Source organism: Vidua chalybeata, chromosome 6, assembly GCF_026979565.1.
Source record: "Vidua chalybeata isolate OUT-0048 chromosome 6, bVidCha1 merged haplotype, whole genome shotgun sequence".
NCBI classification, from domain to species: domain Eukaryota; kingdom Metazoa; phylum Chordata; class Aves; order Passeriformes; family Viduidae; genus Vidua; species Vidua chalybeata.
Window position 1 is genome coordinate 44,759,457 of NC_071535.1, and position 19,227 is coordinate 44,778,683.

At 38.4% G+C, this 19,227-nt stretch overlaps 1 protein-coding gene across 1 annotated transcript in view; it reads right to left on the bottom strand.

Moving 5' to 3' along the window:
* LRP5 (LDL receptor related protein 5) overlaps positions 1 to 19,227 on the bottom strand; it is a 124,656-nt gene that overhangs the window by 91,967 nt on the left and 13,462 nt on the right. Inside the window, exon 2 of the mRNA XM_053945411.1 lies at positions 2,053 to 2,449. Within this exon, the coding sequence (XP_053801386.1) occupies positions 2,053 to 2,449 (397 nt within the window). The remainder of the gene's footprint in view (positions 1 to 2,052; positions 2,450 to 19,227) is intronic.

Sequence of the window (19,227 nt, forward strand, 5' to 3'; positions counted from 1 at the left end):
CTCAACCCCAAAGCCTGCTGTGCCAAAATCACCATTTCACAGATGCACCTAGGAAATACTTCAGAACTACCAGGTGAAATGATGTGGTTGTAAAAGCAAACCTGAATGTTTTATTCCACAAATATATGTGATGTCTGATTTTTAAAATTTTATTTAAAGTTTAATATATTAGTTTTTCAGGCAAACCTGTCTTTAATTCAACACTTAAAGAATCAGTCAAAAGGCAAGGAACTGCATCCACTTATGAGAAGTAAACCTGGCATTGGCATTTCATGCAAAGTGCCATACCACTCTCTGTAATCCACCTCACCATGAAATACTCAATTTAACATCATATTCTCTCTTTAAATATACTACTGAACTCTACATCTAATTAATCAACATTAATTAATTCTGCATAGATTACTTGCTGTTAGGATACAACAGGATTCCTGTTAATTTATTTAAAACACCTCTATACAACAATTTGCTGTGGGGAGAATTCCTTTCACCTAAAGGCATCTGTAAGGAAGGCAGGATTAAGAGGATAAGGACCCCACTGGAGAAGTCCTTCGGCCCAACAAAGTCACTCCACTTCCCCTTTCACTGGTAATGTCTGCACCTTTCTAGCCATTATCTGAAGGATACCAGCAGCTCCAGCATTTGATGTATCAACAAAACTAAGGATTTTGTTTCTTTGGGTACACACAGTTTCGTTTAGCCTTTGTATGCCCTTTATGTATTAATCATAAATGTACCTGTAACACCTCACATTCATCTGGAAAATTTTATGCAGGAAACACTGCAAAAACAACCAAATTTCCAGCCTGTGGCATGGAAGGTGCTGACATGGTCATCTTAAGTTGCCCTCTGTTGCCTAGTTTCCATTTTCACTGCTCACACACTTGAAGCAGGTAGTTTCTCAAGACACTGTCTATCTCCCAGAGCAGGATAAACCACCAAATACTTTATTTTTATGGTTTATACTAAGCCCTTGCATTAACTCAGCATCATTTTGCAAACAGAAAAGACTCAGTGAAAATACCAGTTAATGCCAGATTTACCTACAGATAAGAAACCCACCTATCTATACCCTAGAGGAAGGTAAAGTGATCTCTGAGAAAGCACTGTGAAAATGGCAGCAGATCAGTGGCAAACCAGCTCACTTGTGTGGATCCATGCATACAAGAGAAATGCACTTGAGTTCTCTTTCCTCATTTTCATGAGGGTTCATCTAGCACAGCACATCTTCAGTCATCACTGCAATAAATGCCAGGCCCAAAGGACAGAACACCAGCACTTCTTGTGCACAGGGAGAGCAAAAAGGACATGTGAAACCCTGTGGAGGGTTGAAGAGGGAGAGAGGAACCATGCACATACACAAGTATTTTTAAGAGTGACACATGCAGCCTGTACTCTTACTACTTCTTAATATGGTCACTGTACAGCATTGAGAATCCACAGTTTCATCTGGATTCTTTTCCTTGCTGGCACAAACATTACTATACAACATCATCACTTAAAAATACTCTGATTTTGTTTACCAGAGCATAGCAAGTGAGAATTCCTGTTTCAACGCATGCAGACTTGCACATGTTGCTGTCTACATTAAATAGACATCACATATAAAATCAAAGTTAACTTACTAAACAAGATAACTGAGAAAAATAATAAGAATAATAATCATAATAATCATAATAACAACAACAATAATAACAACAACAACAATAATAATAACAACAACAACAACAATAATAATAATAATAATAATAATGCTTGGAAAATTAATTACTTTTCCAAAGTGCAACGGGATAAGCCAGGTAATTATACTGGTTGAATATTTGGCTTGGCACCTAAGAACTAGCTGTATTTTTCTTTTTGGCTCAAGGTCTGGGCTGCCATTTCTTGCCACAAAATATTTAAGCTCAAACATATGTTCAATTACAGATTTTGAGAAAAATACCTCGGGGAAAATGTTAAGTGAAACAAAAGGCTATGTGTTCCTTTTCTCTTCAGAACTAAAAACGTAACATAAATCACCACCATATCCATTTAAGCCAAATTAATATTTACCCATGAGCCGGATCCAAAGCTATTGCCCTGGGCTGATCAAGGTCTTGCCAGAAGAGGACTTTTCTAGATGTTCCATTGAGATTAGCTACTTCTATCCTATTGGTTTCTGAATCCGTCCAATAAAGTTTTTTCCCAATCCAATCACACGCCAGGCCGTCCGGGGAAACCAGACCAGAAATGATGACATTCTGCACCACGTTCCCAGTTTGGTTAATGTAAGTTTGCTTGATGGCTTCTTCGCTCACATCTGTCCAGAAAACAATGCCTTGTGAATACTGGAAGTCGACTGCAGCAGCATCCTCTAAACCACTCACCACCACGGTGGACTCCAGCTTCGTGCCTCCAGCATCCACAAGCCGAACATCCCGCCGGTTGGCAAACAGCAGAAAGGGAGATGCTACAGAAGGAAAAAATGGAAACATGTTAGCATCACAGGCACCTATAGATGTTCAAGAGCTGACTATGTATGGGGCAGAGGATTTCTTCTCCCAGACTGGCAAGGCAGGGAGTACAGAAGTGTCACCGTATCTAAAAACCTCTTCCTTCCCTATGTCAGACAGGGGTGTAAAAGAGAGATGGAAGAGCAGACCCAGTTCTTTATCTAGGGGATGTGAGAAGCATCTTCCACATAGTCAGGAGTTCACATCAAGACTTTTTAACAATACCTTCAGCAACACCTTTTGTCTGTTGTTCTAACAACAGACAAATTAGAACAAATTAAGTGTTCATGGTTTAAAAGCTCAGTTCAACCAACTGAATTAGTAACAACACGCAGAAAGCAAGTTCTGAGGCCTTTTAGCAGCAGGCTGAAAGCCAACATTCTCACTGGAGAGTGTGTGCCTCTGCACATCCTTGACAACAGCTAATGTGTTTATGTGCAGGCCAAGGACCTCAGCTGGAATATACAACTCAACTTCAGATGAACTCAAAAACATGCATAAAAATTCAGAGTTTTTATCATTATTCTCCATGATCTTTTTTTCTCCCCTAAGCCAGGAAAGAGATTGTTTTATTTTGCCTTTTGAAGGAAGAGTATGCTGATGTAATTTACATCACCTGGTGGTTTTAATGAGGGTCTTGGACAGCAAAGAGAACCAATTGTTATCATTAACGTTTCACTGAAGATTTAGTATCTTTTTTCTCTACAATATTTAACTCAAGAAAGTTTATACAGCTTGAGGAGAATTACTTGTTAAGAAAGGATGTCTCAGTATCCCTCCTATTTAATTCTGCTGGCTGGCCAAGCCCTTCTCTCAGTCATCTTTAAAAATACTAGGAATAGTGTCAGGAAAATCCAACAGGTTAGTTATTGCAAACAGACAAAAAAAGTCTAAAATACCAAGTGCTTGTTTTCTTCTCTGCAGCTCATTGGTTCCCCATAGCCACGTCTGTTTTAAGTGGCACTGTATCAAACCATCTGAACACTTGAGAAGTTTCATGTTAGAAGACTCCAAGTCACAAATTCTTTAGGGCAGAGACCTTCTCAAGTTATGCACACTGCCCCACAAAACCAGCCCCACATCCAGACAAAGATCAAAGCTGAAAAAAGCCTATGTAGAATTTTTTTTAAAAATATTGTCCCAAAAACATGTTTAGAGGAATCTGAATAGATGGATTTTCATCTAGACATTTCCATGCTGAAGGCATTATTAATGCTACTACAAAGGAAAAATGAACCTGAAATATCAAGTCTAATCAACAGCAGAGGAACTCAACTGCTTCTTAACTAAAGATCAGACATGAAAAATGTCTAATCCAATCAGTATCAACATTATTCCAGCTCCCCATCCCTTTCAGCGGATTTCTTCCCCGCTGATGTACACAGTGGGGCAGCAGCAGGCAGATAAGGCATTAACTGTCACTTCGGTTCTTCAGAGATGTCCTGATTGAAGTGCAGCCTCATTATGCTGGCCATGAGCACCCAGCAGGGAAATCACACTGCCCTGCTTGCAACTGTTTTGAACTTCACTGCACTATACACTCCTGTAAACTGACTGATAATTGAAAATGGCCAGGCTTCCCCTTTAAGAACAAGTGGTCCACTTCCTTTGGGAAGGACAAAAAGAGAAGGCAGAACTCTGATTCTGAAAACTATATTCACTTCTCCATTCCTCCCCACCAGCCTATTTTTCTTATTTCATATTTTATTTTTAAAATGGTTACAGAGGCCTTTTAAAGCAATACTGGTTGTGGGAAAATAAACAAACAAACAAGAAAAACACAGAAAGTCCAACAACAAAAAAAAAGTTATCTGCTTCTCTACAATAATTCTTGCCTAAAATGCTGTTGAAGAAAGCCCATGTCTCTCACACAAATAAAAGAAATAAAGCAAAAGTCAGAAAACTACCTAAATGTACTTTCACTGTCTTGTATTTATCACTTCAGGTCAGAATGTGATGGCTCATGAGCAGGCAAAGTTAATTCTGGTAACTCTGCAGATTCCACTAAATACAATTTCCAAGATGTCACAAGAAAAGTTCACAGAACTTTTCAAACTTACAAATTTCCCAGTTAATAAGCAGTAAATCTGAAAGAGGCAGCTAAGACAACAAATGTGTTTCTAGAAAGATACACACATAGCATTTAGTTTCATAAAATTACTAAACTCAACAGTTTAGCAATTCAAAAGATAAATTCATACTCTAGAAAATTACAACCAACAGTGTTTTTAAGGCATGAGAATGAGAAACAAACCTCCAAAAGTATCAAAACAAATGGCACTGACAAAACACTTGATTTGCTGTGCCATCAATAAACCATCTAGAGATACAAGGCCATCCCACCCATACAGGGTACAAGTTTATTTTGAATCCCACATGAAAGCAGAATCAAAACTTCATTTCAAGAATATGAAGACCAATCTCCTTCTAAATCATGCTGTCTTCTCAGTCCTGAACTGGGCTTGATGGTCCACAGAACACTTATCCTTGATGCATTTAAATCTTTACTGCACAATTCTTGACAAGGCAAACCAGAAGGCAAGTTAACAGGAGTTTCTAAGGAGAGGGATGGGGGAGATCCAAAAAAAGCAGCAATAACTGGCTACCGTTAACCTTCAAATGAGCTTATTTGTTTCACAGGAGGAAATAGCCTTTCCTTGAGAAGTTATTCCATGTTCAGAAGGTTAAGAGATTCAAAGGAACACTGAGTGTTATGCTCTATTTTGATCAGCAATACTCTTGACAACTGCAAATTGCTTGAAAAGGGAAACACCATTTCTATTTTGAAGAAATAGAAGAATAAATAGTGAAAGGATGAATGTTGAATGTGGAGGATAAACTGTTTCTATCCAGTCTATTACTACCCAATTGAAATGACATTTTAATGTAGTCACAAAAAAAAGAGTATTCTTTTTCAGTACAATTAGAACAGTTCATATTTTTCCGTAATAGGCAATATTTTAAATGTCTGTACATAGTTGCAGTTCACAGTCTTAGGACAAAACAAAAAAAAAAAGTCAAACCTGAAATACCACAAATTTTCAAATAAACTCTAAAAGAGATAACAGCCTGAACTACACAAAGTTACAGAATTTCTTCTTGCAGCAATTCTACAATCTTACTTGGATCGGGCAGTTCTTGATCAAAACCACTTCATTCTAGAAAGAATATTATTTCTGTGCAAAAACCCTCCAATTTTCCTGTGGTTTTCTGCTAAGTGGAAAACACCCTTGACTTGACAATGTCTTGAGCTACCTACACAGAAGCCTATTGTACAACTGTGTGAAAACAGAGCTTCTCGTCAGTCCATTAACTGCACAAAAGGAAACGCTCCTGGATCAGGCAGGGTATGAATCAAGCAAGGGTTCAATTTCCAGCTTTGCCTTTGATCCTTTAAATGCTCATTCCTTGTCTGTGGACATTTACTAAATTTTAATTGTTTCACCTGCATCAAAAAAGTTGTTTTGTGCAGACATAAGTTATACAAAAGCGTACAAATCATCTAGTCTTAAGTTATCTGGTTGACCACCATAAACAGTATCAATTTCTGAATTCAGTCACCAACTTTCATTGCTTTAATTGTGTCCATTTAGAGCACTTGAATTTTATTAAGTGCTTCAGGGGTACCTGTTTACTGTTAGCCTCAGTAAACTGACATGGAACAAACAACTTAAAAATGCACTATATGGTCTTTACTATTAGTTTCAATAATGGCTTTCTAAAAACCAGTTTGACAGGGCTCAACATACATATTAAGACCAAGATGATCATGAGTGATAATTAACAGTGTATTTGTCATCAGTTGTTGGTTTTTTGCAAAGCCGCAACACTTCTAAGACAAGTTGAGCAAGAGTTTAAAAAAGTTATATTTATACTACTGCTTCATACTTGTTGACATGCCTACATTTTGTCTCCTTCCCCTTAAAGCCAAAATAGAAAGACATGAGAATACTGAGGCACATGCGTGATTTCTACCCTTGAAAGCACCAGAAGCACAGAACAAACACAAATCCTATGAATAGCACAGGAGAAAAGCCTAACTTACCAGTTCTTAAACTGGTTAACTAGGCTGAAGTTCATGGAAAGGTTTAACTGTGATTTTAAGAAAAGCAACTGAGGATCTTGGGAACCTGGCACACAACATAAAACAAGGGTCTCATTTTAATAAGCATACAAGCGAAAATAGCCATCCAAAATTACAGCATGTGCACCAACTTATATTTTAAATATTATTTCAAACCTTAACAGGACAATTGCAATGGAGACCTCTGTGGTTAAGCCATCTGTACTGCTGGACAGAGAGAATAGCATAATTCTTGCAGCAGTCAATGTCCCAAACCGCAGAAACATTTATTACCAAAGAGCAAAAAAACACCACACACCCCTACCACAGGCATGCAAGATGGTAAAAAACAAACATGTCAAAACTTTTGCACCCAAGGCTGCACCATGTTATGGAAACACTTAGGCAGGATATGGAATTAGCATGCATCAGCTCTCTACATTTAAAAATAGCTGCTATGCAGAAACAAGACTGTGTAAGTAGGGTCCTAAGCCATAAATTAATTGAGGAAACCACTTCTACAACACAAAGTCATCCCTCTTGTCCAGCTCTAACTCTCTGGAGCATATGGAGGCTTAGACCTTGGATGTCATAGAATCACAGAACAGTTTGGATTGGAAGAGACCTTAAAGAGCATCTATCTTCAAATCCCCCCTGCCATGGGAAGGGAGACCTTTGAATAGGTTGCTCAAAGCCTCATCCAGCCTGGCCTTGAACACTGACAGGGATGGGGCACCCACAGCTTCTCTGGGCAATCTGTTGCAGGTCTCACCACTCACAGTAAAGAATTTTCTGCTTAATATCCAATCTAAGCCCACTCTCTTTCAGTTTGAAATCATTCCTCTTCGTTCTGTCACTACATATTCTCATAAAAAGTCTCTCTCCATCTTGCTTGTAGGCCCCTTCAGGTACAGCTAGGTCAACTCAATGCCTTCTTTTCTCCATGTTGAACAACCCCAATTTTCACTGCCTTTCCTTGTAGGAGTGGTCCTCCATCCCTCTAATCATCTTGGTGCCCCCCTCTGGACTCTGCAGCAGGTCAATGTCCTTCCTGTGCTGGGAAATCATCAATTTCAAAAAGATAAGATTGAATGTTGATCTTCCTGTACTAACTGCACATACTCAACCCAAGTTTCAGCTTGCCTGGTAGAGTCCTCTGAAGAACACAGGGCTATGGCTGTCATCCTCAAAACACATTATTGAAAATAAAGTGAATTCCCAGTGTAATAACTAAATTACAGAATATTCTTGCTCCAACACAAAGGTAGGTGGTAGCAGTTTTAGGACACAAGACTAAAAAAAAAAACAAAAAACAAAAAAAAAACAGGACTCCTTGGTTTCACTCACATTTCTTCCCCTTTAGCAAAGAACTTAAACAGGAATTTCAGCCCAACAATTTGTAAAACTCATTCCTCCTGCTACAAACATACCCTTCCTTCTGCTATTAATTATCTCAAAGGGCTGCAGTGAAGCCACTCATGCTCAAGTAAGGCACTTGAAGATATTCCAACAAAAGGCTCAGTGATGCACTCAGCTTTTCATTCCTGAATGGCTAAGACTTCTCCTCTCTGTGAGCTGATCCTCTCAGTGATGGCTGGTTTATAGCAGTACTTGAAGAGGAAAATACACTCCTCCAAATTACATCCCATTCCTCTAACCCTCCTGTTCAATCCATTTGATAGGAATTTTGCTTTCCAAACTATGAGGTGTTCTGGTATCAAATAAGGAGGATTCATTTCCAATTTATCTGATTTAACTTAGAATCAAGGTCTGAAATCCAGGATGAGACCACTAAGAATATCATACATTTATACACATTGTGTACAGCCAGTATTTTTTGTAAACTTTCCTCTTTACCAGCCTATATTTTAAATTATTCACATGGTCACACCAGGCATACAACTGTGTGTAGTAATCCAATCCACGCTAATATCCCATATTATGAAGTGTATTTGGCAAAAGTTTTGTTTAGATATGCTAAGTATTATCTTGAATACCACAAGACAGACAAGATCTCAGGGCTCAGGTCTGTTTGCTATCAGGCTAAAATAGAAGCAAGGCTGTTCATCCACTAATGTACCTACAAGAAGTGACATGGCTTTAGCCACAAATATATTTGGAAGTGGGTTATGTAAATAAATTATGCAAGTTTAAAGGACATCTTGTTTAGCAGCAGCAAGCCGGAAAGGGTCCACAGAAAGTATATAAAAAAGGTTTAAGTGGGTTTAGAAAACATATGAAGCTTGTTCTCATCAAGAAGAGGAGCTGGGAAGGCTGTGAGATAAAATTATAGTAAAACAGACCAATCAGCAAACACTTTTATGAGAGGCTGAAGTGCATTTTTTCTTCGCCAATGGAGAAAGAACACACTGAAGAAACTAGATCAGGTTAGGCTTTAGTGGCTTTCCTTGATGGGGAAGAGAATGCAGACACAATACAGAGAGGAACATGTTCTGAAGATACTGGAGCACACTACAGAAGCCACAAAACTGCTTGCAAAAGGTGTAGCAGTTGGATAGCCATTCCTCAGGTATGGTTTTTGTACAGTTAATTCCTGCCTCAAGAAAGTAGTTTCTTTTATGTGTCTTGAAATCAAAAACTAATTTAAAATATTTAAAAAAAAAAATTTAAAAATGAGCTCCATGGACTGAACTCCCCACACTGCTTCACTGAAAATCTTGATTAAGGTGTGTTTATGCCAGGTCTTACACAACATAGTTTTGAACTTTCCAGTAACTCACATCACTGTTTCTGTTGCCCTCCTGAAACAGATTAATTTAGTAGCTTTATCAAATAGTAATGGTAAAATATTGTTAAATAAACTTTGAGCTACTTTTGTTTTATTTTTTAAATAAACAAGCAGCAAGTCTTTTGAAGATCTTGTTATATTTTTCGCATTGCATAGGGTTCCCACACACACAATAATAACAGGGTTTTAGGAGGATGAGAGTTACTTCAGACCACTGGTTTTGTTTGGCAGCCTAGTTTTTAAATAATAATGTTAGCAGTAACAACAAAATATAGCACTGATTATATACCATTTCATCTCCACTGGCCAAAATTAGTTCATTTCCCTTGGCCAAGAGATGCCGAAGTACGTCCCTGAAGAGCATGCTCCGAAGAAGTCCAGCAAAGGTGTTTTACGCAAATAATGAAATTTAGGATTTGTTCTACTTAGCTGGGTGGCAATTAAATATTTTTAAAATATCCAACAACATGCTCTCAACTTATTAGTTCATTATTCTTCTGTCCTGTTTCTGGTTATATTACTTACTTCAAGTAAAAAAAATTCACACGTCAAAAAAGCCAAGTTAGTGGATTCAGTGTGCGTATTTCAGTGCACTTGCACCTCAGCAGATCCTGGAAGCAAGCCGTATGTGTTCAAGACCACTTTTATGTGGATACATTATTTAAAAGGAGTGTTTCTCAAACTCTCTCTCTTTTCCCAAGACCACCCATTAAGCACACCACACAAATGCCTCTTCTGGCACACCAGGCAATGGCTCTCTCAGACTGCCCTTAGTACTGCTGTAGCAAATACTGCAATTGGTTACATCGGACAGCATATTTCATCTTCTAACACAGCTTTAGCAGCTGGAAAGGACGACAGGCAAGCCCATGTGAGCTGACAACACTACAAGGACCACCAAGCAGCACACAGAACGTACTTAAAAATCCCCAGAAAAACTAAACAAAACCCAAAATATCAGCTGTGATTTGGGGACACATCAACTTACAATGAGATATTCATCAGATAAGCCTTGCAAGCACTTTAAACATTTAGAGAAGAACATGATTCACTAGATCATAAAGCAAGTTTTATTTGGTCTGTATTGTTAGCGGAAATTTCTAAACATTATTGCAAAACTGGTTCTTGGCAATCTCTCTCTGTGCAATGCACAACTGGTGTTCAGCCAAACAGTTTTGAGGATTGGAGCCTCATGCAATCCTGACTAGCTAATGTTAAGCAGATAAAATATCTGCAGCCTGAACCCCCACATCTTCCTGACCTCAGGAAAGTTCTAAGCTGAGCTTTTTACAGAGGTTAAAATATACATGAGATTTTCCCAAAAGCAGTATACCGTTCACAACCACTTGTTTGTTCTTCTGTGGCTTCTGCTGCAATTTCCTATTTAAGAACCACAACACACATGACAGCTAAAATACAAATATACCATCTACTGGGGATCAGGGAATTGGCTTCAGACAGACACCACCAATGAGCTCTGGAAACTAGTACTTTGAACATGGCTGCTAAACTAAGCATTCTTTAATCTCACAAGTCAGCTTTTGAGTTTGGTCCTGGTTGGAGATTAGAACCTGCACTGAACTCCAAGGGAGCTTAAATGGACAATTTCCATCAAACTTCAATGATGATGGTCAAAGCTCCCAAGGTATACCAAAAATCCCACTCTAAATGAAAACAGTAAACCTCACAAGAAAGTGAAAACTTCCCTTCTCTAAGAACAAGTAGGCAGCAGTACTTCACAGGTCTGCATTGGGATGTTTGAGTCCAACACGGCATCAGAACAGAGGAATTGGAAAGCAGAGACCCATCACACACACATGGGTGACCCACTAGCACCACAGCCAGCCTCCAGTCCTCTTCGGCATTAAATTAAGAACAGTGTGACACAAGGAAGGCTGTCACAGTTCCCACACACCACCTGCTATTTCAAGATGTACCACGCAACTTCTGCAGAGCCATCACAGACTACTGCACTGGATGTTCACCTCCTGCAGCTGTACAAAGCTATGGTCTATGTGCTGCTGCACATAGACTGGAAGATGCTGTAAGCATTTAGTTTATAACCCTGGGCCAAGAAAACTAATGGTACAGGTAACCTTTAATGACAAATTACTTGCACTGAAGGAAGAGGAGTATTGCTTTGTAGTGTTTCTCATGCAAAAGCCCATAGTGCCCCTACCTCTGCCAGAAACTCAGTTCAGAAGTCTCTGACAACCATGTTCTGAGACAAATCACTCAGCAAGTCACTGACAAGGTATCATCATAGAAAGAGAGATTCTTATCACAGGCACATTCACTTCAACAGCAGGTTCATTGTTCTGTCAGTGAGGTTTCACATTTTGATTAAGGATTCTTTAAAGTACATACCTGCATTTTGCCTAATACCATTAGCTTCACCAACAATCGCTCCAATTCCATAACAACGTTCACCATATTCCACACAGGACTCATGGCAGTTTTCTTTGTGAGAATTAATATGGCACTCTGCTTGTACCCACAAAAGTGGGATACAGCCTGTCCATTGAGATTTCTGGTATTTTCTGATTTTAGAATAAGCAGAAGTGGCACTGAAGTAGTCTCTTACACAATACTGCTGTTGAGCTTTGCCAAAATGGGTAAGTGCCGAAGGCAGTGCTTAAAAATAGGGTTGGGGGATGTGACAGGAAAAAATATACGTGGATGTTTCACATTCTGTGATGCAGAGTACATAGCAACAATTTTCCTGTTGTTATTCTAAATGTAATAGGTGTGGATTTCCCCCCACCCCCACGATATGCTCCACAATTTTAAAATTGCAGAGGAAACTGAAGATTTGTCCTACTTCTGCATAAACCGGTTTAGAAAAATGTGGACAAAAGGGTGACTTCCTTGAACATCTAAACATGACTTTTTCTGGGAACAACAGTTCAGGTCAATCCACAAATGGAAAAAAAAACCCTGCAGTGTCCCCTTTTTAGATTCTGGATGTCAAATGGGAGCAAGGTTCTTTTCTGTTGTTTTTTCTTTTTCAGTATTCCTCCTTGGTTTGGCAGACAGCTGTCTGGCCAATAATAGTAGATTACATAGTGATGAGGGTTCCAAACTTTTAATGGATAAAATAGCAGTTCTACATAATTTGGAAAATTTGGCTTGCAAATTTTATCCAGGACTTAAACAAATACAGGCTTGACAAAGGTATGCTTGTTTCTGATCTGAATTGTTTCCAATTTTTCGTTCCAGTTCCAGATGTTATGTTAACTCCAAAAAACACAAATCTTTAGGAAGCTGAAAAACAGATATTTTATTTCTATTTCCACCAAAGGTACAATATGTACTGTATTTGCAAATTGCAGAAAAAGAGACTCAGAAATAGCATGTGCTGGATTCAGCTGCTGACAAATGTTACTCATTGGAACAAAAGTGCAGTCAAGTCTCAAATGTAGGTTCCACAATTTGCCATGGTTTTCTTCTAACAGTTAAGATTATTCCCAAATAAAACCACCTTGTTAAATGGAACCTGCTACATGATACTGAGCTTTAGAGGGTGTAAAGTTAAGAGAAGATTTTAGTGCCAAGTTGTAGACACAACTTCTGATTTTTGTGCAGACTACGTTCCTGTCAAATATTCAAGAACTAGGTTTTGTGAGAGCTTGTTAGGAAGGAGGGAAAAAAGAGGATGAGGTGAAAAAGGTTATATCAGATAATGAAATCTGTAACCTTGTGCTTGTACTTATATCACTGGTAATACCAAATATACCACCTTGAAGGCAGCAAATAAACAGAACAACCTGTTCCAAGCTTTGCAGATCACTCCTTGCAGAAGATGACTCTGCTTTAGCCAAGAACATTGATGCAACCAAATCAATTCCTTATGGCTCCTTTTATCTTTTTAAGGTCAATATTTGTCATGCAAGTTATCTGGAGTGTTTGTACTGATGGAACTACAAAAAAGAAGATCTTCTGGTAGCTTAGCTGAAGAAACATAAAATAATCATCTATGTTATTTGTCTCTCCACAACATAGAATTTAAGGACATTTCCAGAAAACACAGTTGTCAGCTCAAATCCTCCAGAATAAAAGACTCACCACATTTGAAGAAGTGTTGATAATAGTCAAAAGAAAGCAGATTGCATTAGTTCTGTGCCTAAATTTATAGACTGGTAGTTTGTATGCGAAAGACAGGAAACATGTTTTAGAATTCAGCCCCAGAATACCTCATATGGATTTTGGAAAAGGTTTTGAGTCTAGATAATTATTTAAAAATTAAGAAAACCTGAGAGGCAATGGAAATTTGGGGCTTTAAAAGGTAAGTTACACAGGAGCTGTTTAACATTTTTGTTTTGTTGTTTTTACAACTAATTACCGCTCAAGATTATTAACTGGTCACTTTCCTTGGCATCTGCAGAATTGTGTGACATGCATCTATTGATACTGTGGTGTATAATCAAGGATGAGGAACCCAAAAAAGAGACTAAAAACAATATTAAGAATGTGCTGATGTGGTGCACCAAGACAAGGCTGTAAAACTGAAAAAAAAACCAGGAACTGTGCAAATCAAACTGCAGCTACACTGTGTTAGGAGAGATCTTGATTTAAATATGCCCTTTGCTTTGGGCTGGGTCAGATGGGGCTTGTTCTGCTGTCTGAATTGGCCAGCCATTCCTGCCCCTCCCCAGTGGCATGATACTCCCCAACCCCCCCTATCTCCTACTAGGCCACAGGTGTTTTGGTGTCCTGAAATCTGCCCTTTTGACTGTACACACAGTTGCTTTCCTTGAGCTGATTGTGTCAAAAGGATCTTGGTTTCAAAAGGCATACAGATTTTTAAAAAAATCGATAAGGCAACTTCTTTGCCCAGCTCAGCTGCAGACAGAATATTGCAGACAGACCTGCAGAGCACCTTCTCTTATGTGTCTTGTCCACACAGTGCTCAGGGGAAGGTGCTTTAGAAGAGGTTTTGTGCTTATGAAGAATACATTGGTATGCACAGGTCTCCTGTGCTCCTATGCTTTAGGCATAAACCTAGCCATGCACAAACTCCAAAACTAAAGATTTTTAAGTATTTCCACGTAGAGCTAGGACAAATTATCACCTATTTTTCAAGTTAACCTTATCTGCCTCTTGAAATTTTCATGTGAGTCTCAATAACATCTTAGTGGCAAAAGAAATTAACTGTCTGCACTGCATAGGCAAGAGAAGCTGCCAAAATGTTGTAGGATACTCTCATATTACAGAAATATAAAGCAGGAGAGGTACTAGAAAAGCATGGTGCACATTAACTTTGACACCAGGTTAACTCCAGAAAGAGATAAGATATAAAAAGAAAAAAAAAATATTGTTTTCTTCCCAGGTCATTTCAAGACTTAATTCTTCCTTTTTCTTCTACATGATTTCCCACCTGAATAAACAGCCAAGCCTTATTATTTTTTTAACCCAACATATCTGCCTTTCCCAAACAAAAAAGGAAATGAATGTCTAAAAAAACCCTGAAATTCATTTTAAAAGGGGTTAAGGGGAGATCAGAAGAAAGTCAAATTTGTCTCTGCAGAGAAACACGGTGGGGAAAGAAAAAAAAAGAAAACAACAAACTTTACACAACATGAACTGTGGTCATTCATACTATGGAGACACCTACAAGCCAAATTGTGATTTGCACCCTGAAAGACTCCATGTGGGCACACTGGGAAGGACTGTCACAGCTGACAAACTTGCTGTCCAGAAACACAAGGCAAAGAATGAAAGGAAACCCACAGAGGACCAGGATTAAGGGTCACGTAGTCCGCAGCACATCCAAGGCAAGAGCCCAGCATACTAATCAGGACCACAGTAGAACCATAGCCAGTGGTCTTTTTCCAGACAACGTAACTGATATTTTTTCATACCTCAAGCTACCTTGCAATTTTTTTTTTTTTTAACAAAAGGCATAGATTTTACTGTGATGAATGATTTAGGAATTATCTCAGCCACCCCAAATCTCCCATTCCTTTGCAGCCTAGACAAGGTATACTGCAAATAAGAAATAGGATTTCTGATAAACAGCAACAGGATTTCTGCAGAAGGAAGGGCACGAGCTTGTAAGCATTACACAAGGAAGCAGTATCATGGAGGACAGAACAAAATGCATTAATTTATACTATAACAAAACTAACTCCAGCAATGTATGGCCATGAGTGATCTGATCATCCTCATCCTGCTTCATGCACCATATTGTCTTTCTCCACCCTTCATTTGCACTTCTTGGCTATGCCTTCATTGCTAAAGAGAAAGATGTAAATTTTCCATTGAGATAGCCATTTTAATGTAAAGGTGCCCGAGGATAACTGGAAATTTTACATCAAGTAAAAAGTCAGCGGCATTATTTCACTCCTCACCCAAGATTTCATAAGCTGCACAGAATTGCACTGACTCTATCAGGAATTTCACATCAAGATTGCAGTATCAGTGTAGTAATAACACCTGTTTCAGCAATGAAGACATGACCCAGGATTTTCACAGCAGGAATGTTTCTCTCTTGGTATCTGGAAAACATCCAGGGCATTTCAGAGAATGGTATTCCAAACAACTATTTCAACCACACACAACAGTTGAGAAAAATTAACAAATACTGCAGTCCTTCAGACACCAGACTGGGCATCTGAGGCAGAACGCACATAACGCACTGACACTGCAATGCTCTGCCCAGCACTGAACACACTCACAGCGGCACTAAGGAGCAGTGCCATTTTCCTGTCTGGTGAAAGCCTTTTAGCACAGTAGGCTTATTAGAACCAGTTTTACACCTCTTCTATTTCCAGCTGTTGCAGACTGTTTTGGAGTTAAAATGTCCTGGATCCCATCCTCTCTATTAAACTTGTGCATATCATTTTGCTTATTAAAAACACGACAAAATACAACTGTTAATACAAAAAGCTATGTATGACCCACAGCCTAAAATCATGTTTCCAATCCAGAAATGTCAGACACCAGCACACTGTCAAGTACCAACTGCATTTTAACTTTTTATAACCAAGACTGTGCAGCAGACTGTTAATAAACATGAAATGCAACAAGAAATGAGCATTTGCATTTAAGTAACTCCCTCCAGGTATGAATAACAATGACTAAATACAAAACAAACATCTGCCCTCTTATAATACAATAGGGGCTTATAAACTCAATTTAACCCACAGATTTACATGCAAAGGGAAGGGCTTTTTTTCCTACATACTTTAGATGGAAGATTTGCTTAAAAATATATTATGCCCCAAATGTAAGGCTTATGTGAATAGTTTCAAAAGCAAACAGAAGACACCTTAAATTTCATTTGTGAAATGAAAGAAAATTGAACATGTTGTCTGCATTCACCTAACCTTTGATGTACTGTCTGAAAGAGAAGGCTGAACAGAGTACTGTTAAACTAGAGGAAAAACCTACCTTCTTTAAAAACTAGATGTAAACTAGACCACAAAAGCATTCATTTTTTATGAAAAACTGCTTTCTCCTCAAAAACACCAAAAAAAGCACCTACCAAAAAAACCAAACACAACAAAAACACCCCCAAGCCACACCAAACAAACACTCAAAGCACAGTTGACAAAAATCCTTCACTTCTATACTAAACTTTGGTAGCTCCTGTAACTAAGTAATTGCTCAGAGTTAAGGCAACCATCACTAACAGAAAATACTGTACTATTGCAACAGTAGTACCACCAAGTAGAAATAGTAAAGCCCTTTATCAAGCTCATCTGGTACAGAAATGAACTAAGATGCAAATGAAAATTAAACCTTTTTCTCCTTTAAAAAGGGGGCCTAAAATCCAGAACTCCCTACCCATGTCAGTCGTCTATTAATTACCATGGGCAATATGAGTCACCGTTGATATCAAGTGACTTCACCTGGGTGAAGGAAGTAACTCACTTTTGAGGACAATTCAGAGGGTTTTGTCTCCTTTGCTGTGACCAGTACTTGCAATGTAGAGCGGTACTGTGAGATACATGTTATCACCTCTGCAGCAAGGAGATTCAAAACCATCAATTTGCTTTATAAAAGCCACCCAGAGGTCAGTAACTGCAAGTCATTATCACCAATTCACTGTTGGGCATCGAGAAGCTCTGTAATGAGAAGATGCTTTACTTGGAGGAAGTTAGGGCATCTAAAACCTCTCAAGAATGTTTTCCACTAATTATAGCATTAAGTTGTTTCCTTTATAAAACCTCATAATGCAGAGGACATTTTTATATAGATATAAACATACATACACACACATATATATATATATATGCTAATGAGATAAGACTTGACATCAAATGACACCAAACATTTCTAAAGCCTACTTAAGCTGAAATTTTCAAACCAAAAACTTTAGCTCATGCATTAATTGTCCAAGGACACCACAACATCAAAGGAGAAAACATCTATCTACTCCAGAGAACAGTTAATCCATACAATTAACCCTCCTTCACATCACATCACACTATAAATGCGAACACATGCTCCATTTCTGCATTACTCAGAAGATTCTCCAAGATGCTATTCTTGTCACTAATGAGGTGCAGCACAAACAATTAAAGACTTGCAAAAATAACACACAGAACCTAGATTTTTTTAATTTAAAAAAGAACCCCCAACACCCCCAATGTCACAGGCTGTGCAACATGTGAATTGCATAGAAACATGTGGCATCATCCTTCCTTCAAAGCTGAATATGTTAGACCCATCAAATCCTTGATCTTTCAGTATCACAGTTTTATTAGACTAGAGAAAATTTAAGTCACATTTTAGCCGATGTAATTGATCAGTCTCCCTCTTTCTCATCTCTGATGCAGGGATTTATTAATAATATGTTTGACGGAGGGGGGAGACTGGTGTCGGAAGAACAGAAGGAAGTTAAAACAATAAAATAATAATTAAAAGAATGAGTAAGGATAAGATATCCCACAAAACAGAAGATAACTAAGCAGCTTACTTTCAAGGCCTAGTTTACTACGTGGCCACACATTTTTATGCTGTCACTAGAAGGAGTACAGAATTGAAGCAGAATGCTACTTCAACTGAAACCACTGGACAAAACACTCAATTTGAAACACAGCCTTATCCTAATCTATGGCAGGTGTTTTCAGCAAGCTCCTGGTCTAGTGTAACACCATCAGTTACAAGAAGTTCCCAGTAGCTCTAAAATATATAAAATTAGTAAATTCACTGAATGGCATTCCATTGCGGCAACTTCATTTGCATTATCTGTGCCTATATACTGTATGAGAGGGGAACACCCCCCCCCCCCGCAAAAAAAAACCCCACACAACCATTCTCCAGAATTAAGGAAGCAGTAATAGAATCAGTTGTTGAGTTCTATGTCGAATAAGCCTCTGGGGAAAAGTAAAAAAATATCTAAAACCTAAAGAATAAACTGCAAATAAATAAAATTCAGGCCTTTTCTAGTAGTGCCAATCTTACAAAGATATTGAGAGATGTGCTTTGAGGTAGCCAATAGACAAGTTTCAGGAAATCTTGTTTTTTTTAACATGAACTTGTAGCTGTTAGAACTAGGAAGTTTTGTGCCATTTCAGACACTGGGAAGAAATTTGAAACCATTACTGCTTGGCCAGTGCAACAGGTGGAACTGAAGTTGGGAGATCTGTAGGATCCAGCAGAGTCTGACCATCCACTTGGCACATGCTCAGCCAAACATGAGAGAAAACATCCTCTGCCTGCCTATCTGTGTACACTCATCTATTTGTCAGTATTTTGGGATCATCCCAGCCAAAATTTTCCTCTTAGGATTAAGCAATATTTATGACAAGGCTTTGAATAAATTAAAATACCATGTTTCAAAGTCTTTCCGAATAAAGATAATAAAACACAGTCATTTCTGGCCACATACACAAGAGAGATCTCACAACTGACATCATACACATCAATAACTGCAAAAAAATCCCCCAAAAAACCCAAACAAAAAAACCAACCAA